This window comes from Lytechinus pictus, chromosome 8, assembly GCF_037042905.1.
Source record: "Lytechinus pictus isolate F3 Inbred chromosome 8, Lp3.0, whole genome shotgun sequence".
NCBI classification, from domain to species: domain Eukaryota; kingdom Metazoa; phylum Echinodermata; class Echinoidea; order Temnopleuroida; family Toxopneustidae; genus Lytechinus; species Lytechinus pictus.
In genome coordinates this window covers 16,958,028-16,984,997 of record NC_087252.1, presented here as the reverse complement: position 1 = coordinate 16,984,997, position 26,970 = coordinate 16,958,028, and the positions used below count along the sequence as shown (strand labels likewise).

The 26,970-nt window shown below is 36.3% G+C and overlaps 2 protein-coding genes across 2 annotated transcripts; both read left to right on the top strand.

The window, feature by feature from the left end:
* The first annotated feature begins 11,400 nt into the window (after positions 1-11,400).
* On the top strand, positions 11,401-21,836 carry LOC135155229 (uncharacterized). Its single transcript, XM_064104133.1, has 8 exons — positions 11,401-11,505; positions 15,539-15,687; positions 16,074-16,561; positions 17,333-17,498; positions 17,983-18,191; positions 19,219-19,332; positions 20,270-20,371; positions 21,207-21,836. The coding sequence occupies exons 2-8, from the start codon at positions 15,603-15,605 to the stop codon at positions 21,537-21,539; spliced, it is 1,497 nt and encodes a 498-aa protein (XP_063960203.1). The 5' UTR covers positions 11,401-11,505; positions 15,539-15,602; the 3' UTR covers positions 21,540-21,836.
* Positions 12,811-14,850, top strand: LOC135155230 (uncharacterized). Its single transcript, XM_064104134.1, has one exon. It carries the CDS (start codon positions 12,811-12,813, stop codon positions 14,848-14,850), a length of 2,040 nt encoding a protein of 679 aa, XP_063960204.1.
* Positions 21,837-26,970: the final 5,134 nt, after the last annotated feature.

The following is a 26,970-nucleotide window of genomic DNA, read 5'->3' as shown; positions in this document are numbered from 1 at the left end:
TGATGATTCAAGATTCACGTGTGAAAAGGCCCTTATACATGTTATAGACTGGTATACAATAATGTCCACATTCAATCCACATCACCTTGGGCCTTTTCATGCTTGAATCTTGAATCACCATTGTAATAATGACCAAAATCGGATGTTAAATAAGAAAGTTATGATATTTTAAATATTCGCATATTTTTCACAAAACGGTGATATGCACAACTCAGTGAGATGCAAATGAGTCAATCGATGATGTCCCTCACTCACTATTTCTTTTGTTTTTTTATGTTTGAATTATAAAATACTTCATTTTGTTTACAGATTTGACAATTAGGACCAACTTGAATGAACCATACAGTACTAAACACTAATAATTATAATTCTACATGTTCAGAGAGGAATTGATCGTGGTTTTACTTGACAATGAGGATAAAATTAGAACATTTCATATTTTATATGATAATATACAGAAGAAATGGTTAGTGAATGACGACATCAGTCTCCTCATTTGAATACCGACCAGGATGTCCATATAACTGTTTTGTGAAATTAAACGAAACTTTGAACCGGCATAACTTTTTTGTTCTACTTCCAATTTTGATGAAACTTTCAGTGTTATGCATGTTGGATTTTTCTCTTTTTCTTCAAATTAACTGTTTGCTGGGGTGAAATTGTCCTTTAACTGGAATTTACCTCCTGATTAGAATTTGAATTCGTGATTGTGATTAGCGTTCGTGATTCTAATTATGTTCTAGTTTGGTTTCACACGTGCTAAATATTCGCTATATTAGCCTTTTTTTCAATGGAATCATTCAAATTAAGAAAAAAAAAATATCGTGTGATTTTTTTTGCTAAGCTTTTGTTGCAGAAAAATCATCTTCATTTTGAATTAAACCCCTGAGGGGGCCGGGGGCTTGCCAAATCATTTTTAAACAAACCAGCACACCCTTGTTAAAAATCGTTCATATGATCATGTTCTGGGGAGTGCATAATTATATTGATTTTATTAAAGAGCAAGACTGTGGCTTTCTTTAGCAAAACAAACATAAACAAGATATGGATACAAGTTTAAAGCTACTCAACATGTGTTCTCAAAAAAGACAACAAACCAAACTTAATCAATTTGTTGCACTTTCTCAGACCTTTATTTATCCATGACACATGAAATTCATAATCTCTTTGTCTCACTCTCTTTTCATCTGTTTCTCTAGTGTCATATCTATGGATTTTTCTTTTTCTCTTTCCCGCTCTCTCTCTCTCTCTCTCTCTATCTATCTATATACCTATTTACCTTTAGCATGTTTAGTGATGTTTAGTGACCAGCACAGTTTGGGAGGAGATAAGTATTCAAATAGGACCGACCCAGCGTTGGTTAAGGGTTGGTTGAAAATTGACAAACCATTCCAAGAGTTGTTTTCTCGATATAAGCTTGAAATATTTAGTAATAAAAAAATATCACAAACACAATAGATATTGATTTTAACGAAATCCGAGAAAAAACAACATATCAACAGTTTATGTCACCATATCAGATTTGTGTATCATTTTGGTCTAGGTAAAAGGTTCCACTAAATATGTGCTTTATTTTGCTCCTAAACGTTCAACACTTCGTATTGATTAAGTAATCCATAGTTATAGTCTATAATTGTATTGCTAATGATAATTTGGTGTTAAAGGTGACTTACATGTACATCATAAAAACAGGGTGATTTTAATGAAAAAAGAAAAATTAGATAAAATGTTAACAGAGATTCGATGGAAGTCCAACAACAACAAATATAGGCAGTTATAAGACTGTAAAGGCTTAATAATTTGTGATGTATTATGCCACATACGTCGTGTAATTTCGATACCATAAATTCAAAATGTTTTATACTTCATGATGAAGACAAACTAAGGTTTTATTTTTAGAAACTAATGTATATGATAAATTATTCGCATAAATAAAACGACTTTCCCTTTTACAGAAAAAGATACACTTCACCTGACACACGAGAAGTTGTTTTTGTTTTCAAATATTTTTTTTTAAATTCATAACTCCGTTCTCTTGTTACAGACTCTGCCAAAACTTAATGGCTGCATTTCAATTGTTGATCTGCTTTATCAAAATCAACTTAACGCAAACGTGAACTTCTCCCTTTATCTTCCAATTAATCATTAAAATATATTATTCATGTCAGTCATTGCGTCATTACATACGAATAAGATACTTACAAAACATACACCTAATATAATTTATGTAAGGAAAATAAAGCCCCAAAATATGGTGCATAGACAAAACATATGATAATCAACATTTATTTAGAGTACTGAAATACAAAAACGTAATCTACATACTATAGTAAGATGATAAATAGATACATGTAATAAACGTAAAGGTTAATGACAGTTGAATGTATTGATAAAGTTTAATTATAAAATGGTTATTTATATATGTGCTATACACAAAAGTACCATAGCGCTTACAATCGCCAGAATATAGATATAACTTTTAAGTACGAATGTAGTTATATGTATAATTGCGTACATTAACTTTAATCATCTATTACTATTCTCAGCTGTATCAGCATGCATCAGGTAAGGCCTGGTGGCCTCTTGCTTGCTGCTCCGTTGACCAACAATTTAAGGGGCAAGCCCGGTCGCGAAATTATTTTTCCCACCGAGTTCTGGACCAACATATGAATATTCATGAGTTGCGTCTTCGGATTAAGAGTACGCATGCGCGTGGACTTTGCCCCGACCAGTGCCGGTCGTAAGCATTCACGTTGCTCAGAATGAATTAGCATCGTCATATTACCGGTACCCTTACATAGTTATATAGGCCTTATAGGCTTAGATCTATATATATATAAACTCCTCAAAAAAAAGTTTGGAAATCTGACTTTGATCGATAATCCCTCCTCGGATTTAATAAATAACAATGTTTAATTAATATCAACGAATAGAACATTTAATTTTCTTGCAGTCAGATGTCTTCAAAGCACTATTATCTTGATCATGACCCCTTTTGCCTAATAATTTTGACAACATTTTTCAAACCAATAGAGATATACATACATATAATACTAGAAACTCAGCTGATACTCGTGCAATATATGGCCATTATTCTTTATGTAGGGGACCCATTATTTGGAATAAGATCCCTCAAAATATCAAGCAGTGCAAAACCCTTCAAAGCATTAAAAGACATTTAAAAATACATTTCATGCAGAAAGTCTAATACTAATAGTAATACTGATATAGATAAATTGTATACTTTTGTTATGTTTGTTGTTCTGTATTTCCTGACTGCATTTGTTTTTTAATTGTGTTGTTTTGTGTTAATTTCAGGATCACTAACTTATAAGTTCCTTGTAACTTCTCAGTGATCCTTCCACTATTCTTAAATATACTCACTTTTGTTATAATGTATTTCATTGAAATATTTATACTTTTTGATTTGTATGTTTTTTTATGAAGACTGTGGTAAATAAAGTTTCAATTTTAATTTCAATTAATCATTGTTAAAAGGGCATCCTTGCGCAATGTTGCCAGCGCGAACCACCAGCTCAAACTTCTTGACATGTCGTGTAATAAGACATGGAAATTAAATATTTTGAGCTGGTTTTGTAATCATGAAAAAGATGTCTATCTAACTAAAAAATAACTTTTCGCTCGCTAAATTTTTTTTATATACTGACCAGTAAAGGAAGCAGTTAATTACTGCATTTTAAATAGGATACATAACTCACCAATAAAAATAATGCGAGTGCAAAGCGCGAGCTCAAAAATTTGTGATATTCCAACCTGAAAACTGGACATTCTAAGCATTTTTTTTGTGAACGGGAAGAGAACGAGTACAATAATTGATGCGAGTGCAGGAAGAGAGACAAAAATTTGTGATATTCTAACCATAAAACAACATTTTATACATTTTTGTAACCATGAGCAGGATTAGTACTGTACTAAACAATAATTGATGCAAGCACGATTCAAAATCTGTGATTTTCGAACCTAAAATGTATTATGTTTTATTATTAAAGAAGGTATATTTCTCTTTTAAAAAGGGCATATTTCATTTGGAAAAAAAAAATCCTACAGGGATTTTTTTTAGGGGGGGGGGGGGCAAGAGAGCACAAAGCGCAAGCTAAAATTTTCACATGCTTAAACTGAAAATGAGTCAATTTTAGGACTCTTGTCAGTTTTCATAATTTTTTCTGCTTACAACCACCTTTAAATTTCAATTCTCATTTCTTTAATCTTCTACACTTATTTTACCTAAAAAAACAGAATAAAGAATACTAACAAAATAAAGTTATATTCAAAAGGATATAAAACAAACAGGGCGCACCCCATACCCTTAGTTGGGAGAGGGTAAATCTTAAATATTTCTTTAAACAGTTAATCAATCATTAATTATTAATACTTATTGATAATATTAATAATTTTTAATTATTCAATTATTATTTTTTTATTATTATTTCTTGAAACCATATTGACACAAAAACAAATACGTTGTTTATTTCCTTGAAACTGTAGAGAAATGAAATTCACTGTTGAACGATATATGATTAAAAAAGAAGTAAACATTTCTTCCCCTTTGTTTTGTCAATCTGACCCAAAACATATATACAATTTAGAAAAGAGATAGAGAGAAGAAGAAGTTCCACCACCAAGAATAAACTTAGACAAGGGGGGGGGGAAGGGAAAGGAAAAGATGGAGTAAATGTGATATTATTTTTTAAACAATCTATCGCAAAATTAGCTTTTCCTATAGAAAGAGGGGGACAAATTTTGTTCACTCGCTCGCTTCAATCGCTTTCTTCTTTTTTTTGACAGAAATTTTGCTTTGTATGCCATGTTTGGCCCCTCAAAGTTTCTGGCTCATCATGCCATTGACATAACCCATTTGGATATGACAAAATTGAAGACTGTGTTCAAGTTTACCAAATCTTTTCAGAATATCATTAAGACTTAAAACATTCTTGTTGGCCAAAGAAAATAATACAAGGAAAATCCTAATGGAATAGAAATCAACCTTGTTATCGTTCTTTAGAGCTAGCTATGTTTAAAGTATGAAAATTGTTGTCAAAATTGCAGTCAGATGTAAAAATTATTCTTGTCATCAAAGCACTATTATCTTGATCATGACCATTATTATTTACTGTCATTATCATCATATGATTACAACATATTACCAATACATAATGCTATTTTTCATAACTGATGTATTCTTTGTTTGAATTTCTTGATAATGGTGACAATTACAATTGATGACACTGCTAGTACACTTACTACTGCTGCTGCTACTGTTACTGGTGATTGGTAGTATTGACCATTAGTGTTATTAAATACTGTATATTAAAAAAAAAAATTGAAACATCTATAATTACTTATTTCAAACAAATGAAAGTACAAAATACAAAATGCCTTGAAATTTAAATGCTCAAAATCCTCAAGGCCAAGGCCCTCTCAAGGCCAAGGCTTTGAAAAAGTAGGCATTAAGGCCAAGGCCGAGCATCAAGGCACTACAACACTGATTAGTACTAGGCATTAATTAGACAGGTCCAGATTTGAGGTAAAGTTAATGCGCTAGCCTAAGCTAGCCCTACCCTAGCACATGTCTTGCCATTAATGGCAGCTAGTTTATTAAGTGTTTAAGAATTGGATATATATATAAGCCTATCTAAGCCTATAAGACCTATGTAACTATGTAAGGGTACCGGTAATTTGACGATGCTAATTCATTCTGAGCAACGTGAATGCTTACGATCGGCACTGGTGGAGGCGAAGTCCACGCGCATGCGTACTCTCAATCCGAAGACGCAAGTCATGAATATTCATATGTTGGTCCAGAACTTGGTGGGAAAAATAATTTCGCAGCCCGGTCAGCGCATCATGCACGGAGTCTCAGGTATAGCACTTGAGACCACCAGGCCCCAGATAGGTTAGCCAGTCAAACCAAACAGTGATAGCAAAAATTATCAAAACAATTTATAAATTAATTTTAAGTAACAATAAATGCTCTATCTTCGATATAAAAATTTCACGTGATGGTTCTGATAGAGACGAATGTTAGGTTTATCTATTCACTTTTACCTAACAATTGTTTACAAAATTTCTACGCGTCGGTAGGTCGTTAATAGTAGATATCTACCAAATGATCCCGTACTATCAAAGTTGCCGAATTAGAAGCTGTTAGGGGGTAAATTTAATTCAAAATAAATTGCCTCTGATCGAATAAGGGAAACAGTATCAAGAGTGGCGGCACCGGGATTTATTAGATGGGAAATATAAAATATAAAATATAAAATTGGATAAACATGTAATATGCGTCTAAAACTTACATCGATAGATGTAAATAAGTTTGGCCCTTTTGGTGTTATTTTGCTCAGATCTTAACTTAGCTTTGCTTAGGCCCCTTTTGACTTTAAGATCTTAACTTGTAAGAATTGCTTTGATTATTTTATTCGTTCTTAATGATAACATTTCCTGCTTCGCCTTCCCATAACTCACCCTTCCCGTGTGCCACAGCCAGTTTGCCCTGCTTGTTCTTCGCTACAAAAATCATATCTCTCTAGTACACCTTCTGGAAATGTGCTATGGATGTGTTGCCTTTATACACTGTCAACTGAAAGTCATCACGCTGGCCTTGGCCGGCAGACATCTTAAACTCATTCTGGTCGTTTCTTCTATATTCATTCCAATAAGATTTAAAGTACATTGTATCCCTTTTGTTATATGTACTGAAGCAAACCTCCCGGTCTATTTGACCAATTTTGAGATAGGCCCAATTATCAGAGGGCCCCCCTACGATGCCCAACCCGCTTGAAATTGAAGCGTCAATCACCTTGCCTATTCCCCATCCAGCTACACCTACAACGGCGCCCACTGCTGCACCTGGTGGACCCCCTATCACGGCCCCGGCAGCAGCTCCCCCGGCCACTGCTCCGCCTACTGCAATTGAGTTCTTGGCATGGTGGTTCTCAATTCCCATTTGCCCAGTTACATGCTCGGCGACAGCTTGCCCCACCGCAGCGGAGAGACCAGGGGCCTATTTCATAAAGAGTTGCTATCATAGCAAGTTGCTATGATAGCAACTCTGGTAGAATAGCAGCTTTTACTTGCTATGCTAGCAACTTTGCATTTCATAAAAGCACATTCGCTGGAAAGTCAGCTTGACTTTCCAGCGAATTATTTGAATAGTCATGTACGAGGCTGATTAGGGGGAAATCCCCTTTCTCTCCAGTTTTTTGTTTTCAATTCAAGTCATAAGTTTAGGTAGAAAGTACTGGCGGATCCGGGGGGGGGGGGGGGTGGGGCACAGCCGGCCTGTGCCCCCCCCCCCCCCCACCTTTGAGAAGCAAAATTAGAAGAAACAAAATTGAAGGAGAATATATATATTTTTTTGCTTGTAAATTTTTTTGGGAGCGAAATTGTTATTTAGCAGCTGCAAACAGGGTCTGCAGCATAAGACTAGCCGTTGATACAGAGTGATGGCTCTATGGTAATGCCTGGCTTGCAATTCTAGAAGAGAGTAAGAAGAAAATACTAATTTTTCCTGGGATGGCATAGCATTATTCTCCATTGTGTAAGTTTTCAGATAATTTATATATTTTAGCCCTATGCCATGGAAAATTTTTTTTTGAAAAAAGTGAAAAGGCATCATTATTGCCGGTCGAAATTTCCCCTTCAACAAAGTTTCTACCGTACAAGTTTAATCCCAGTCCCACACTTGACTATTTGTGTCGGTAATGCAAGGTTGTATCAACAACAGGGCAGGCACAGGCCACTGCTGGTGCAGTGCTGTTAAAAATCACCCTGAAGCAAGTAAATTTGTAGGCTCTAATTATGCATGAAACATCGAAACTGAACTTAAAAGATTATTTTTGTTCAAAATGGAAATGATTTTTAAGTTATCGGTTTCAACAGTGAATAACCATTCAGTAAATGGATTCAACAATGCCATGGCCACAACTTTTTTTTTGGAGAAAGTCAGAAACAGAAAAAAAAGCAATCATTTTTTTATCGCATACATTCGTAATTCCGAAGCTTCATTATTCCGAAGGATCGTTGGTCCGAAAACGAAGTGAGGTTCGTAATTCCGAAGGTTCGTTAATCCGAAAACGAAATGAGGTTCGTAATTCCGAAGGTTCGTTAGTCCGAAAACGAAATGATTAACGAACGTTATTTCGTTTTCGGACTAACAAACTTTATTTCGTTTTCGGATTGACGAACCTTCGGAACAACGAACCTTATTTCGTTCTTGGATTAACGAACCTTCGGAACATCAAACCTTATTTCGTTTTCGGATTGTCGAACCTTCGAAATAACGCCACAAATGTTCGGATTAACGAACCCTTTTACGTTTTCAGATTAACGAACGTCGAGGTATAGGCAATTTACGTGTTTCGGAATTATGGACCTTCGGAATAAAGAACCTTCGGAATTCCGAAGTGTATCCTTGTTTATGGCCTAGGGCTTTTTTAATTTAGGCCTTGAATTAAACACTTCCACATAATAGATCTACCTTCCTCTATTTTTTCCCACAAGAAAAAAAATCCTCTCCATTTTTTTTTATTTTTTAAGTCTGTCTATAACCTCCCTTTTTTTCCCTTTGCCTGCCCTGGGAAAGACTGAAAAAATTGCTGTTTCGGAGGAATTTTTAACATTTTTTTTTTTGGGGGGGATAGGTAGAACAAAAAAAAAGAAACGGCATTTCTACTAGAAAGCATTACCTTAATATATTCTTCATTAGCATTATTATCATAGACATTGCTCTAGATATCCGTTCTCTTGTAAGAGCCCTTTGGGCATGCCTGAGCACAACGTATGCCATTCTTCACAATGAAAAACCTTTTACAGTGTCAACTTGACGCTCCCCCATGACCAGCGTCAAATATTTAACCCTATTTGACGCTCCAGTAACCATACTTGACGCTCCAGTAAAAAGTTGACGCTCCCACTGGAGCGTCAACTTTTTATGAAATGCGCTGCAGCGTCAAATATTAAATTTGACGCTGCAAGTGAAAATTTGACACTGTTTTGGGACTTGACGCTGACGCTGTACCTTTATGAAATGGGCCCCATGTACCAACATTGCCATCTTGCCAGCGTTAGCAAGAAACTGTGGTGCAGCTCCTTCAACTGCTGCCTGAACCCCTGCTTCCGCTCCTCTCACGTATGTTCATCACCCATAGGCTATGTATCAACCCAGCGGAGTTCGCCATTAAAGGCCTTTGCACAGTTTCAACGTTGGTGTCGTGATACTTTTCAATAAAGAAAATGTGTGTCGTACCAAGCATGACAACATGTATTGTTGCTGGAATTTCCAGGGATTTAAAGTGGATATGGTGTGATCAAACTATGAAAATTTATAATCCATTATATCAATGGTCATATCATGACTTTAGTTAAGAATATCGTGCGCAAATAAAGGCAGATCAGCATAATTTCATATCATTGTCTAATACGTAATAGATCGAGTGTGGGAGACGGGGGTAAAAAATTTCAATATTTTATTATCTTTATTGTACTAAGTTCTCAATTTTTTTAATACTTTCTTTCTATTGTATGTTATTTTGTTGTTATTTTATTGTATATTTGTGTGGAGTTTGACAACTCTCCAGTTTTTTTTTAATGTGTAAGCTAAATAAATAGTCGGTGGATCTTGGGGCTATATTGCAATTGAAATCACGCACGTCAAGTGGCGTAATTCATCTGATCGGGGGGGGGGGGGGGTGTGAGAGCAATAATTATGTTGAGTTAAAAAAAATGGTCCCCCCCCCCCAAGAGCTGTTAGTAGACGGGGATATACAAAACGTGTGTGAAGGGATGGGGGTCAAAGCAATATATTGAGCTGAATATTCAACAATAATATTCAAGGGTAACTCATCCCCCCCCCCTTCAAGAGCTATCAGTAGACAGGGGCGGATCCAGCCTTTGCCAATATGGGGGGGGGGGGAGTCGAATTTGTTAAGCCACATTTTCCCGATCGGCCACTCGAAGTTGAGTTTTGTTTGTATCTTTGAAGGGGTAGTCTTTTATTATAATAGTCTAAGCTTTATTCTTATAAATCAACATAAATATATAATAATCTCATAAGCCTTATTTGATTAGTGCGAGTGCAAAGTATTTTGTCCTAAAATCTAAATATTCTGGGCAATGTTTGTGATCCTAAGACAGATGTGTATCCACCGCAACTACATAATAATTACTGCGGGCGCGAAGCGGGAACAGAAAATTTTAATATATGTTTTGATCTGATCAAAAACAGCTGCTTGCAGTTAGCCATGAACTTTACATTTTTCAACAATCAAATAATGCGAGCGAAAAGCGTGGGCTGAAAATTTTGACATTTCTAGACGAAGTATGGAAATTCTAAGCACTTTTTGTAATCGTGATAATAATAAGTAAATGACTAAACAATTGATCCGAGCGCGAAGCTCGTGCGGAAAAAAATCGAGATTTACACCCAAAAATGGGACACTCTGATCATTTTGTGTAAATCATGAAAATGATAATTGGAAATCTTATAATGCGATTACAAAGCGCGAGCAGAAAATGTTTGATATTTGGATGATTTAAATAGTAAACAAGCTGCGTATCTGAATAAACATGCGCGACCTAGAATCTGGGCATTCTAAATACCGTTTACATCATGAAAATCAATAAAGCGAGCGCAAAAAGCGCGAGCTTAAAGTATTTGATATTCCGATCTGAAAAAGGGACAATTTAATCTCTGTATTTCAAGCACTTTGTTGGACAATTGTGAGGTGGATTTGGATCACAGTTTTAAAAAAGCCGATATGTTTTAATATTATTCCTTTGAGTTTTGACCTAGGACCGGGACATCCTAAGAACATTATGTCATCAAATGAAAATGATGACTGTCTTCCCATTTCTCTTCCTAAGCACGAAATAGAACTTGTCGATATTCCATTCTGAAAACAAGGACATAGTGATTACTAAATTAATATATTATTTATTAGTCTAATAAGCCTAATGAGAGCGCGAAATCTGTTAATATTACACTGTAAAAAGACAGAACACATGACGTGTTTATTATGTCACTGGTGTGTTTAGGCTTGCGTTTATAATTACACGTTATGTGTTTACGGAATGCGGGTATAGTTTTCTCATACGTTTAGGGGTTTAGGTGCCGTTTAGGTGTTTATTTATCGGCGGCGTGATCATTGATAAATAAGCATGTTTCCAAATTCCAAAATTCATTGAAAGCTTTTATGTTATACACATATACAGGTTATTATATGACTATGATGCTTTTAATCTATAACGTGTTTTATTTATAACAATTAATTTTGTGAAATTTTACGTTTAACGCGATAATGTTTATTACATCAGTCAAATAAACACTTCTAGCATAAACACTTGGTTATGATCGATCGCGTGATCGTTTTTGGGGGCGCATGCACAACGCATGCGCGTTGGTGCAATTCCTTAACGCCACATCGACTGTCTAAATGTGCTGGCTGGAGTTCTGGTGTAATCTGCGGGAAATCCTGTCAATCTTTTAATGTAAGTTTATGAATTTGATCAACAAGTCAAAAATATTACCAATAGTACATGGACTCATAAGTTTTACGAATATTCTTCAAATGTTAAACCGTAAAGAGCTGTCAGTGTACAGTAGATCTACATCATTATAGGTCTACGTGTCAGCCGCGCCGCGGGCCAGTGAGAGTAGTTATTTCGATCAGTAGAGCTAACGCTAGCTTAGAGATGTTCTAACTGTTAGTGGCTTAGCCTTAGTAGGCTAATTAGTCTTTACAGATCTCGGCCTCAGTACATGCAAGTTAGATCGATCTCTATTACTCTAATCAGTAACTTGGTCTAGGCCTATTCCGTATTCGGGTCTCGGACTCGGTCTTTTGCTTGGTCTTACTCTAGTCTCTAACGTTAGATAGTCTTCGCAGTCTATAGACTAGTCTATAGCCTGGGCCCCGCTGGGGTGCTTCTGAAACTTCTCAGGAATTGGAATTAACTTAGCTTAGTCTCATTAAGCACACGTCTATCTGAACTAAAGTACATACATCATGTAGCAATTAAGTCTAATGGGTCTATTAAAACTTTAAAGTCTTAGTTAAAGACTCTTAATTTATTGAATCACTGCCACTGAAAATGGGTTTGAGTTGACTTTGAGTCTGACTTTCTTGGAATATTGTTTGAATTAGGAAGAGTGTGGACATAGGCCTAGCCTAGGTCTAGGTCTAAGTTTTGTTGCCGAAGTGGCAATATTTATTCTTAGCTCAGGTACGTTCATGGCTGATAAAATATTAATGATTAATGTTGCTTGTTGCACTCACACTGTCACAATTTAAATTGACTGCTCCATTTTCTACATCATGCAAAATGGCTGAAATGGTTGGTCCAGGTGATGAACAGAATTTCAAATGTTATATGTGCTGCTTTGCCTGCAATTCATATGATAAATTCGTTTCTCATGTGGTTCGTTTACATCAGCATGATCCAAATTTTTTAGTTTGTTGCAGTGTCCCTGATTGTTTGTATTCAAGCAAATCATGGGGAGCATTCAAAGCTCATGTTTGTCGAAAGCACAAGGATGTAATTGATAATGGTGGTATCGAAAGAGATGAGGACGTTCCTGATGATGGGGAGAATGATGGTGTTGATGTGCATGCTGCAGAAAATCAAGATGTGAGAATGTCACAGACTAGTGTTGAGAAATTGAATGCTGCTTCATTTACACTAGCTCTGGAATGTGAACATAATCTATCTGAAAAATCAGTGAATAAGATTATTGAGTCTGTTGTTAATGTGGTTTATGAACAGTTATCCAAAAATAATGCACAAATTTGCAACATGTTATTAAATGCAAATGTTTCTGCAGAAGTGGTAAACTCCATCAAGAGACCCAACTCGTCAACACCTTTGCATGATTTAACAACAAAGAGGTCCAGAGACTCATTTTACAAGAAAGAATTGTCGTACATCCCACCAGCTGCAGTTAAACTTGGTGAACGATATGTTACTGTTAAGGGCAGACTTGTGAAGAAAGATGTCACAGCGTATAAGATTCCTTTTTTGGAGAGCATTGTTAATTTGCTTCATGTGCCAGAAATATGGAAGTATGTAAACAATGGGCATGCAAGTTCTTCTGGTTTCATGTGTGACATTGGAGATGGAAATTACGTCAAGTCTAATGGCTTATTCAGCAGAAACCCAAAAGCCCTTCAAATAATCCTCAACACAGATGACATTGAAATTGTCAACCCAATTGGCTCTCACACAAAGAAACACAAACTGAGTATGTTTTACTTCACTCTTGCAAACATTCCCCCAGAATTGAGATCAGGACTACATGCCATACAACTTTGGGGTGTTGCTAAAGCAAAGGATATTAGGAAGTATGGGCCTCAATCTTTGTTGGATGAATTCATCACAACAGTGAGGTCATTGTCAAGTGGAGGAATCAATGTTGAAATAAATGGTGAGCAAGTGCTCGTTGAAGGAAATCTTGTCATTGTGCCATGTGACACCCTTGCAGCACAATGGCTTGCTGGCTTCAAAGAAGGTGTTGGATTTGCCCACAAGGCATGCAGAGAATGTGAGGCTACACAAGTTGAAATGCAAAGAGAGTTTGTCGATAGCAACTTTAGGAAGAGGGATGAGGAAGAACATAAAAGGAGATGTGATGCCCTAGAATCACCCCTATCTAAAGAAGCAAAAACATACTGGAGCAAGGAATGGGGTGTGAACACCAGAAGCTGTCTGTCTGAAATTCCTGATTTCAAACTTTGCTCAGGTTTTGTACAAGACCCCATGCACATTTTGCTTGAAGGCTTAGTCCCATATGAGCTCAAGCTTTTGCTTACAGATTTTGTTAAAGAGTCCAAGTATTTCACCTTGAAGTGGCTCAATTTCAAAATTCTTTCTTTCCCATACACCTATTTGGAGTGTGCAGCCCGTCCAGAAATAATTGATGCTAATTCCCTCAAGGATAAGGGCAGAATCAAACAGACATCTGCAGCAATGATGACCCTTATTACTATCCTTCCTCTGGTTGTTGCTGATAAAGTACCAAAGATGAATGAAAAATGGCTCAATTTTCTCAGGCTTGTTCAAATGACCCTTCTTGCCACATCCCCAACTTGTATGTTGACTACTGCAGCACTTCTAAGACAATTGACGTATGAACATCACACAAAATTTGTGTCTCTCTATCCAAGGGCACGGGTCATTCCAAAAATGCACTATTGCTTGCATTTGCCGGAACAGCTTGTGCAGTATGGTCTTTTGAGGAACCACTGGTGTATGCGCTTTGAAGCCAAACATGGCTTTTTCAAGACAAAGAAATGGAGATGCTTCAAAAATTTGCCTTTGAGCATAAGCACTAAACACCAAAAGTACATGTGTTACAAACAACATGGTGCCACAAATGGTAAAAGATCAGAGTCCTTCCTATATGCAGGTGACATCGTCAAGGAAGGAGATACTGTTGTCTTCCAAGAAGCATTTCCTCACCTTGTTGCGTCCATGACTGATATCCTTGGTCATGAAATGGACGAGAACTTCCGTGTGTACGGGACAAACGATGTTGTGATTTTGGGTCGTGACTACAGATGTGGTTGCTGTCTGGTTTTGGCTTACCAAGATGACATGCCACAGTTCGGACTTGTTGAGGGCATTTTCCTCTTTGAAGGAAATACAATGTTTATAGTGAAGTGCATGCATATTCAATGCTTTGACACCCATGTCTTGGCATATATCCTTGAACCAACTCGTGAGTACCGGATTGTACCATATGCAAAGCTATTTTCCAAATGGCCTCTGAGCGTGCATAAACATCATGGTGACATATGTGTCATGAACAAGTATACTTACACTTGTGAAAGCCTTTGAGAAGTTGCTGACAAAATGAGCAGCATTTTGTTTTGCTTAGCTTTATTATTAAATTTCATTTCATTTATAAACATACAGTGTAAGACAGTAAGGCCGATATGTACAAATTAGGGGTAAATGTTTATTAATACAATGTAGGTCGAGATCAAATAACTACAAAGGCATAATTTCATTCAATCAGTATAATATTTTTGTGTTAAAGTCACCATGACGGGGTGACTTTGAACACTGGATTTGTGAAAATAAAGTTTTATAATCCGCTAGAAGCTCAGTTATTTTGTTTCTAAAATACGGTCTATGGTACACTCTTTCACGTGTACAGTTTTGATAGATACACTCAAGTGTGAAGTATTAAAGCATGGGTCCATTTTTGCAGGTTGTTCAAGGTCACCACTCATCCCACCTTGGGGTGACTTTGAACATGCACCCTCTCTATAATTAGAATCATAATAGATCAACAAAATCAAATTCAACAGGAAAAAAAATAATCTTGTAAAATATTATGATAGTAATTTATTAGTATCATGTGGAAGGAAAACTGATGAAATTGATATAATATCGCTGCTCAAATTCTTATGCACATTTGGATTTACACTATGAGTCTATGTATTATTAATGAAATTTGGATTGAAAATCAGTCTGTTTGTAAACATATGTAAATACAGGATTTCTTTTGTATTCTGCACAGAACTACTGTCTGCCATTAGAGGCTAATCAAGCAGATTTAGAACATTACACTGTATAACTACAGCATGCCAGTATTCAAGCTGTGGAGGGCCAACCGCCTTGAAAAAAAGATGGCTGTGGCGAACACATATGAAGAACTCTGCGAAAAAGGTATTTTTTCTTGTTGATAACCACCAGTCCACCAGTGATGGTTCAGTTCCATGCATGAATTATGTCATGTGCATATGTTTTATGTTCCATGTTACGGTTTCATTTTTTTTGTGTGATAACTTTAGCATTGCCATAGTAACAGCATATTATGGCCAAAAAAGTGAGGTAAGGTGATACTAGATTGTTTGATGGTGGTATTAATCACCTTCGGCTATATTTCTAGTTCCATTTGAAATGATGTTTTACCTCAGTTTTTATGAAACACACAAGTTATGTGATCAATATTATGGACATTAATGGTATGATAATGAGAGCATTTAAACATGGCAAAAGCAATTTACGATAGTTAATATTTCAAGTGAATTTTCTTTAATTTGTGTCCATAGCTAAAGTGAAGCTTGGGATGGCAAGAATTGAGGGAATCGTGCTGGAGGAGGATGGTACTGAAATCGACGACGACGAGGTTCTGCTGGAATGTAGCAATTCTACCTTGATGGTTTTAGAGGAGGGAGAGCACTGGGAATTGAGGGGTGAAGCAGAGCAAAAAGTGGAAAATCGACATTTGACAGGTGCAGCAGCTGGAGGAGATGGCGATAACTTCAGACTCCAAGAAACTGAACAAAGTCCACAAAATGCTAATGACACTGAACGGCGGATTACTGCAGGAACGCCACTACCACCTTTCAGCCAAAGAGTACTACGACACCTAGAGATTGGCAAGGAGTATGTGATCTGGAAAGAACTGATCTCAGAAGCTGCCAATTACTATCTTACAGAATTTCCAACCATCAACTCCTCCACCGAGTATGCCAAGATTGGCCAGAAAATATACTCGCAGTACCCTACAATACGACGTGAAGGGGAACACCAGTGGGTATGTATCCATGCCTGCATTGGGCGATTTGAGGCTATTTGTATGTATGATCTCGATACCAGCTCAGCTCCATTTTCCAAGGTTACAGCTCCAACCTACTTATGGGTAATGGCTAATGAAGCCAAATTTGGAGCTGGGCTGGTATCGAGATCCTACCCTTTGGTGTCGGTATTAGCTGTCTAAACTTGCCAACAATGTCTGCACTATCACATTCAGATATTTTCAGTGTGAGTGCTGAAGTTAGAGTACAGTTTAGAGAGGTAACACGAACAATGAAATTTAACACAGAACTTGAAGGTAATGATGAGTTGTGGTCACGGGGTAGAAATTTTATCTTCAAAGATACTGATTTTTTTTTAAACATCTGTAAGAATTTTTCCCATATACACAAGAAAATGAAAAATGACAATTCCATAATTCAAAGAAAATGATATAAACTTTATTTTGTGACCTAAAACAAAATTGTATATGGCGTTCAAGGCATTTTTACAACACCTTTCCCCAAAGCTTCCATTTTGGGGCAATAATTGGGTTACTCAATTATTAAAAATTATTGTTAAGCCTAAATCAGCGTTCACATATCAGATAATTGAATTCTCAGGATTTTTAGACCGAGGAACAACGACCATGGTCGTCATTTCAATTACTACAATAACCTTCAAGTCATAAATTTGACTGAAATTGGTGTAGGCCCCCTTTCATGACCTGTAAATAATACCCAATAAGATATCTTTACCCACTTGTTTTTCTTCAATTTCTCTTATGATATAGTCCTTCTTCACAAAATGTCTCAGTCAGAAAATTCGGCACATCAGATGGCAACAGAAAAAGAAGACGAATCCAAAAACAGAACCAGATCAAGGAAAGGTAAAGAGAACCAATGTGAATGATCAGGCGGGAATGGCAAAACGAGCGCGATGTGCTCAAATGGCTCAAGGTAGGTTTTATTCCTCTCAATCCCTCTCCCCTCCACATTGAGCAGTGTACATCATCAGCAAACACAAAACTGTGTGAAAATGATATCTTTTTCATCACTGGCGCATACATGTAATGCACATACCGTGTTTAGGGAATCAAAAAACAGGATAGCATTGGCAATCCTCATATATGGTGTACATTACCATGCAAGATATTAAAATCCCTGTTAAGGGTCTAAAATAGGAAATTATGTTAAGACTGCTTGCCCTGTTCAAGAGATCTTGGTGGGGGGGGGGGGGATTCTGCCTCCCCTCGGCTGTGAGATGGGTCCAAAAGACCCGGCTTTTTTAGTGTTACAGAGAAATGTTCGGCATTTTTTTTCTTTTTCCTTTTCATCCCCCCAGTATTAAAGTACTTTGATCTGAGTATCATTCATGAAAAGGACTACATAATAAAAAATAATGATATTACTGTATTATTAGCCTACTCTATCTCTCTTTCAGAAAACACTGTGACAGATGACAGTGCAGATCAGTGTCTCAAGGAACTGTCAAAAGAGTGGACCAAGCCTGCAGAAAAAAGGTGCTTGGGACATATCCGTCTTCTGCTGGAAAAGACATTTGCAACGAATCAAAAATGGATAATGTCTCTTCCTGATGCCCAAGTAGAGCCCATATTGAAGCGAATCCCATGCTACAGTGATGGAAGAATGGTAAGACTAGTATACCTGAAGAGAGTAATCATGGGAAATGGCCTTAAGTTTGTTCTTGAGGATTACATGTATTTATGCATTATGACAAAGGTAATTAGCTGCAGCTGGCCTTCAGTACTCTTGCAAGTTTCGACGTCATTTGCATTGCTGAAAATAAAAGTCATCCTTTGATGGCTAAGTGAGCATTTTTTTGGGGGGGGGGGGGGGATACTCGATGTGAATTCTTTGTAATTTTCCACACAAAACGTTATTCACATTAAAAAGTAATGGAAACAAAATAAAAAGGTAATATATAGTACATGCAAGCCACAATTGCTGTTCATAATGCATCTTTAAAATTAATAATTTTGTGCAAATATGGGTATTTTCGTGTTACTTATGGTTTATTTCAGTCATGCCTACGTTTCTTTTTTGTGAGAACCCTGTAGTTTCAAAGATGTGAATAATTTTTATCATTAATTAATAGCAATTATCTACAGATACCTGGCCTGACTGGCTAGGGGCACTTTTTTCCATTTCAGAACTTGTTATTTTTTTGTAATTTGGCCAACCTAACATTATTTTGTCATGGCATTAATCTCCATACCATGTGGAAGTGAATCAATTCTCTAATCAAAGGTAGCAATTAGGTTGTGTAGATGTTCACATAACATAAATTTTTCATAATGCATCTTTAAAATTAATAATTTTGTGCAAATATGGGTATTTTCGTGTTACTTATGGTTTATTTCAGTCATGTCTACGTTTCTTTTTTGTGAGAACCCTGTAGTTTCAAAGATGTGAATAATTTTTATCATTAATTAATAGCAATTATCTACAGATACCTGGCCTGACTGGCTAGGGGCACTTTTTTCCATTTCAGAACTTGTTATTTTTTTGTAATTTGGCCAACCTAACATTATTTTGTCATGGCATTAATCTCCATACCATGTGGAAGTGAATCAATTCTCTAATCAAAGGTAGCAATTAGGTTGTGTAGATGTTCACATAACATAAATTTTGTTGTTTTCTTTCTTTTTTATTTTAGATCCTCCATGACTTTCAGCTCGTAAGAGGACGTGACTCATTAGATGAACTGGAATCTTGTCTTCAAAAGTTCATGAGAGCCATTGAAGAACTCAAGAGTACTGGCAGCAAAGAGGTAAGCCCATTTATTTTGTGTATGATGAGGCCTGTTGCATAAAACCTTATGTATAATTTATGTCAAAAGTCACTGCATAAATCGTTTGTTTTCAAATTTAATTTGTATGCAACAGACTCCAGGTATATTTTGGTATGGCATTAATGTTGAGGTTTCAGTTGGAATGGAATACCTTGTAGATTTGTTTTATAAACCTCACCTGAGTCAAAGATTCATGTGAGGTATTGCTATCACATCCCATTTATCATCCGTAGTGCATTGTCCAAAAACCATTTTATATTTTCATCTTCTCCAGAACATGTGGGTAGATCTCAACCAAACTTGGTGGAAGCCATCTTTGGGGTTAAAAAGAAAATGGGGGGGGGGGGGACTTCACTGTAATGATGTAAATAAATGACTTTAGGAAAATTGTGTCAAATGCATTGATTGCCTTCCTCAGGTGATGCCACATGGAGCTCGTTTTTATGTCTTTTTCCCCCAACTAGTTGTTATGTAGAATGTCTGCCAAACAAGTTGAAGATTGTGAGTTGTGAGTTCGAATCTTGTTGCAGTCCAGTTCAAAGAGTTAAAAATTGTACTCAGTGTTATTTCTTTCTCCTCTCTCTCTCTTCTTTTTTTTTGGGGGGGAGGGGGATCCATGGAATTAGAAAGAAATTGGGCTGCAAACTATAACGATATAAAAAAAAAAATAGAACCCAACTTTGAACAAAATGTGTTTAAAAATGGGAAATGGCACAAGAACATGATGTTTTCTCTTATATATATATATATATATATATACCAAACACGTTTGACTCACAACACATGCAGTCAACCCATCTTTACCATTGTCTAGTGGTGTTGTAGTGTCTCCTGCATGCAGGTAGTGTTATTGTTTAGAATCATATTCTATATGTCATAAGCATTATAATTCTATTATTGTTTCAATCTACTGCAGGGACCACTGGAATTGCTTCCCCTTATCCAGTACATCGAAAAAAAGACGGCATTTGACAGGGGAAAAGGGAGTAAAACTGAAGCTGTCATCTCAATAAAAAAGGTACGTGTGGATTTCTTTCCCCATATTTTTCCCCATTACAGGAATTAAACATGCTCCTGCACCCTGTAGCCAGCTGGCCATTGGTGTTGGTTCGTGTATCATTCTGTTTATTCTCATTTTTGTGGATGTGAATTTACTGATCACCTTTGTTAGGGTTAAACAACACTGAATATGCATGTTTACTGGAGAGGTAATGACCTCATTAAATTTTTAGGTCACAAGATCAAAGGCTATACACTCATGTGGAATATCACAAAAATAATTACTTTTATCTTTTAAGATGATGTAGCAGATTTCTTATCTTAATATTCTTACAACATCAGTAGTTTTCTATTTTCTATGTGATAAACAACTGATTATTGGGTTTCTTGGTATAATCTATGAACAAGGTGGGATCAAATGAGTGACACGAGGTGAAAGCCAAGTTAATAGTTTGACTATCTCAAACAGGTCCATTAATTATTATTCAGAAGTATCGAAATCTCAAAGTATTTTTTTCCATTCAGGTCCAAATGACAAAGCATCTTGAACTTGAACTGGATTTGAGTACATAAACGCAAACTTGGTGGACTTACTGGGTAGTTTTGACAAGCATATGTTGCACACTTTTGATGATATCTATACCCCCCATTTTCCCCATCGTCTCAGTTGGTATCAAAATTAGGTTAAGGTAAATGGAACAAACCTAAAATGTATGATCGATTATTCATTGGATAATAGACAGTTCACTGATATATTCAGATTTCATTATTGGCTATCAAACATTCTTCAAGTCAGTTTGTTAAGAATTTGAGACTTTTTGTTTGTTTTTTAATCTCTCTATCCATAATTACAGGAAGTTCCGGATGAGGACGTAGAAGCCCACATGACAAGTGGCAAGAAAGAGCCGCCTCGACTGGTCATCTTTGTTACCGGAGAGGAAGATGTGACTGGATGTTTCATCGTATCTGATGAGGTCACAATTGATTGCAAAGTTACCAATCTCACCAAGGCATTCATGCAGCTTATCGCTGCATACTACGTTTTCAACCTCGAATATCCGAAGATGTATTCGCAGCTGCTGGGTCTAGTGCAGAGCTATGTGCTCAAGGAACCATACAACGGCCAAAAGAGTTCCAAGTATAGAAACTTTGAGGTTCTCCTCCGACAGCAGTTGGGGATGCAGTAGATTTAGACAGCCTTGGGTATTTTGAAGTGGCACTGTATAACACATCAGTCTTTGCCGGATCCTTGCATCTATTTTTCCATAGCTTACATTTGAATACACTGATTTTATGATTTTTGGTTTTCGGTCATAATGATTCTGAAATGGTATCTGGCAAGTGCCCTCAGCCACTGATAAACGGGAAAGAATTGCTATTTCGAAAGTTCGCCGCTATATCGGACAGCTTTATTTCCTTAGATATACATCTTTGACCGCAGGTGATTCTCGATGTTCAAAGGCCAAAAAAAAATCATGCTTTTTATTGCGAAATGAGCATATTCAAATATATGCTATGGAAAAAAACAAGAAAACCCTCCATAGACTTTCATTTCTAAGTGCCGCTTACCCCCCCCCCCCCATAATACATTACCCTATGGGAAAATCCCTTCAATTATTTGCTCTCACTCCTAGTTCACCACATAGAATCTGCCAGACGATGGTTTTCTAATATTGGGGCAAATAAGGATTCTGGCCAGATACCTGTCAAACAGTAACCAAACCAGCTAGGCTAGGCCCTGTAGTGCTCATAAACATAGTATAAGTGCATCCCACAAATGATGTGATTCTTAGTCAAATTTCTCCCACACATGCAATATTACTACATTTGTGAGAGAAATTTGACTATTAAAGAACTGCTACATTTGTTGGAAGCAATTTTTTTTGTCAGTTTACTACATTGGTGGGAGAATTAAGATTGCTACATTTGTGGGAGGGTGTTACTACATATGTGGGCATAATGTACATGTTTATCACACACTAACTTGTCATCTTTGTAATACCTGAGAGGAAGATGTGACTGGATGTTTCATCGTATCTGATGAGGTCACAATTGATTGCAAAGTTACAAATCTCACCAAGGCATTCATGCAGCTTAGCGCTGCATAATATGTCTTCAACCTCGAATATCTGAAGATGTATTCGCAGCTAGTGAAAGAAAATTATTCCTATATTTTACCATCTAATCAGTATAAAGGATTTGTGTGGAATCTTCCTGAAAATAAGGAATTGGTAGGAAATGGTCCCAAGTCATGTGGGGGGGGGGCACTCGGATCTTTTGTGACTGACAAGGTTGTGCCTCGGTCAACCTCCGAAAAACACCCAAAACACACACCTACCACACATATGCACACACACACACAATCTGAAAGACAATCATTTATGCAATCATTTCAAGACCCTATATTTTGCCCTTGCAGGCAGTTCTTCAGACTGCAATTTGGAGGGTAGCTGAGGCACAACCTTGTAAATAAAAAGATACTAGTCACGCCCCCCCACATTCTTCTCATTTGATCGCTTTTTTAAAAACACATGTACACTTTACAGTCACCCAGCTTCATTCTGTGTGCATTTGTTCGTCATTTGTTCCCTTTTCGTGTTTTTTTTTTCCACAGACGTAAATCTGTTAGAATTTTTTTCATCAGATGAAAAGAATTATATCACAGATGATGGCAGTGTTTTTGTTTTTCCTTTTCCAGCAACGTTCGGTGGTTTCTGTTTTACAGAAAGTTACAGTTTTTTGCATGCACATGTCCATCTGTTGACGAAAACCACCGAACATCGGCAGTAAAGGAATGGGTTTGGGGGGGGGGTGGAAATGGAACGAATGAACCGCTGTAGTGTGACAAGCGCTTATAATCCGTTGACACTTCATGGTCCCTTTGTAAAAATCCTTGTGTGCATTTTACATTTCATGCCTAATTCATATTGCATTTTAAAGATTTACATTGTCAGTATTGAATGTACATGTATTTTATAGTGTGATTAATCAATTGGTCAAGTCAAAACCTTACTAAGATTTAAGCCCATGTTCATTATTAGCAAGTGAAAGTATTATGTGCACATAATCAAAAGTCTCATTTAATTTCTAGGAGTATTGAAGTTGTTCTTTCTACATTGTTCTCTCCAGTATGCAAAATGCTTGGTCCAAACTATAGTGTAAAATTTAGAAGGGGCAAGCACTAAGTGTAATCAAGTGCAAACTTTAAACTCTTGTACACATCTCATTGGAGGGTACCAAGAGTAAATTTTGATAATTCCCAGTATAATGTTTTCAAGTCACATGCAAGAAAAGCCATGGAGAGATCAGTGTTGTTCTGAATAAATTAAATGGAGCAAATGATGCTTCCATTGGCAAAATTCTAATTTAATGAAAAAAGCACTAGTTTTTTGATCAGTTACTGTGTTGCTCAGAGACATTAAGGAAAATTTTGAATTGTGATTTTCCATATTTTGGCTTTCAAATGTTTTCATTATGCTAATCCTTGCAATGCCCTTGTACATTGAAATGTTTTTCCCCATTTCATTAATATTATCAAATGAAATTTAAGTTTCATGTTTTCAAGAACAAGGTAATATATACTGTGTGATGCACGTCGGTGACTAGAATGATTTTGAATTGTGATTTTCCATATTTTGACTTTCACATGTTCTCACTATGCAAATCCTTGCAATACCCTTGTATATATAATTTTTCCCCCATTTCATTAATATTATCAAATGAAATTTTATTTGCATGTATTCAAGAACAAGGTAATATAACTTGTGTGATGCATGATTGGAATCATTTTGCTTTAAATGATTTATTTCAATACGGTACAATACAATATGGAATATTCATATAGGGCTTAAGCAAACAAATTGATCTAAGCGCTCTACAATTATTTTATATGTTACACAATATGAGAACTTCATAAACATTTACCAGACATTGTTGTAACATTCCCGATTATTGTAACTTCCATGGAGGCAACCAATCAGCATACAGCATTACAGCTATTGCCATGATATTTACAGTACATGGAGAATTACAACAGTTGGAAAAGTTTATGACACGGCACCTTCTGACTGTTGCTAAAGCAAAAGATATTGACAAGTATATGGGCCTTGAACTCTGTTGGTTGACTTATAATTCATCTCGACAGTGAGCTATCAATAGCAATTCTGAGATTCAAGAAAATTTTACTTTACGACTCAGGAAAATTTTGAATAGTAAATTTCCCTACAGTGGACCTCACATCCCTGCAGTGCCCTTAATGTTTCTCAATATTCCATTTATATCTGTTTTTTTTTTCTTTCATGATTCAAGTGTGAAGAATTATATCAACTCGTAAAGAAAATTAGCCAATTAGTTTTGATCAAGTAGTTTTTGTTTTGGCACACCATGTATATATAATCTGTTTATAAAGCTTGCAAGGATTTCACAATTTTGGAATGTTCTGTTTCAGATTTACATTTCTTGTATTGTAAACGCTTTATACCAGAAGTGTTTATTTTTAAAGTCATAAACATGTTTAAACGTTTACAAACTGTTACAAAAAAGTGTTTAACAGTAAATGTGTCAAAACATTTATAAAATAAATACACTGACGTGTTTAAAGATTAAACATGATGTTTATAATCTAAACATGTGTTTAGATGTGGTGTTCATTAAAGTGTTCTGGTGAAGTGTTTATGAACGTGTTTAAGTGTTTATGAAAGTGTTCTGGTGAAGTGAATGGTGAATCATTTAAAGTGGGTTTACATTTCATTTATTTCTTGTTTCTCCACACTATTCCCAAGCTTGACGATGATTAACAAAATGAAAATCACGACTAAGCCATTTCATGGAAATCACAGCTCAGTGTAAAGCAAGTATCGTCATGATAGCCTCGGTGTGTGGGGGAGTGGGGTGGGGCGCAATGCACTAATCGAAGTGTTTTGGGCAAGGAAACTAGTTAAAAGGGTAAAATATATCTTCAAATCAATTTTATTAGCTAAATTCAATGTGTTCTTCATAATTAAGGTTTACTTTTATTCGCATAACTATTTCAAAGTTCTGCGCAAATCATTCTTCACTAACTTTTCAAAAGTAAGTGGTGCTCACTCAAGCGGAAATATTTTTCGACAGTTATCTCGTCATTTGCTTAAATGGATCTGTACCAATGTTAAAATGTGGAATAATCTTCAGGATACTACGAATGTATAATTTTACAGGATTTTTTCTAAGTGTAAACTTTTTTTTGATACGCACTGTAGAAGAATCCAATAGTAGCAGTAGCAGTAGTAGTTGTCGTAGTAGTAGTAGTAGTAGTAGTAGTAGTAGTAGTAGTAGTAGTAGAAGTGGCAATAGTAGTAGTAGTAGTAGTAGTCGTAGAAGTCGTAATCGTAGTAGTAGTAGTAGTAGTAGTAGTAGTCGGATTAGTAGTAGTAATAGAAGTAGCAGTAGTAGTAGTAGTAGTAGTAGTAGTAGTATTAGACGTAGCAGTCGAAGTAGGAGTAGTAGTAGAAGTAGTAGTAGTAGTAGTATAATAATAGTAGCAGCAGTAGTAGCAGTAGCAGTAGTCGTCGGAGTAGTAGTAGTCGTCGGAGTAGTAGTAGTAGTACGGTGGCTCAGTGGTAGAGCGTCCGCCTCATGAACGGGAGGTCGTGGGTTCGATCCTCGGCCGAGTCATACCAAAGACTTATAAAAATGGACCTTCTGCCTTCTTGCTAGGCGCTCAACATTTTGATTGGAGAAGGGTAATAATAACATTATTATGTTATGCAGGGCCCGCTGGTAGAGCAGTTTCCTAACTGAAGTGGCTACCCTAGGTAAATAAAACGTTATTATTATTATTATTATTATTAGAAGTAGTAGTAGTAGTAGTATTCGTCGGAGTAGTAGTAGTAGTAGTCGTCGTCGTCGTCGTAGTAGTAGTAGCAGCAATAGAAATAGTAGTAGTAGTAGTAGTAGTAGTAGCAGTAATAATAGTAGTAGTACTAGTAGTCGTCGTCGTCAGAGTAGTAGTAGTAGCAGTAGTAGTAATAGTAGTAGTAGTAATAGTAGTAGCAGTAGTAGTAATAGTAGTAGTAGTAGTAGTATCAGTAGTAGTAGTGGTAGTAGTAGCAGCAGCAGTAGTAGTAGTAGTAGTAGTACTACTACTACTACTACTACTACTACTACTACTACTACTACTACTGTAGTAGTAGTAGTAGGAGTAGTAGTAGTAATAATAGTAGTAGTAGTAGTAGTAGTAGTAGTAGTAGTTATAGTAGTTGTAGTAGTAGTAGTAGTAGTAGTAGTAGTAGTAGAAGTAGTAGTAGAAGTAGTAATAGTCGTAGCAGTATTAGTAGTGGTAGAAGTAGTATTAGTATAGCAACAGTAATAGTAGCAGCAGTAGTAGTAGCAGTAGTAGTAGTAGTAGTAGTAATAGAAGTAGTAGTAGCAGCATTAGTGGTAGTAGCGGTGTAGTATTAGTAGTAGTAATAGTAGCAGTAGTAGTAGCAGTAGTAGTAGTATAGTAGTAGTAATAGTAGGTTACACTTCGTAATTCCGAAGGTTCGTAATTCCGAAGGTTCTTTATTCTGAAGGTTCGTAATTCCAAAACACGTAAGTTGCAAATACCTCGATGTTCGTTAATCCGAAAACGAAAAAGGT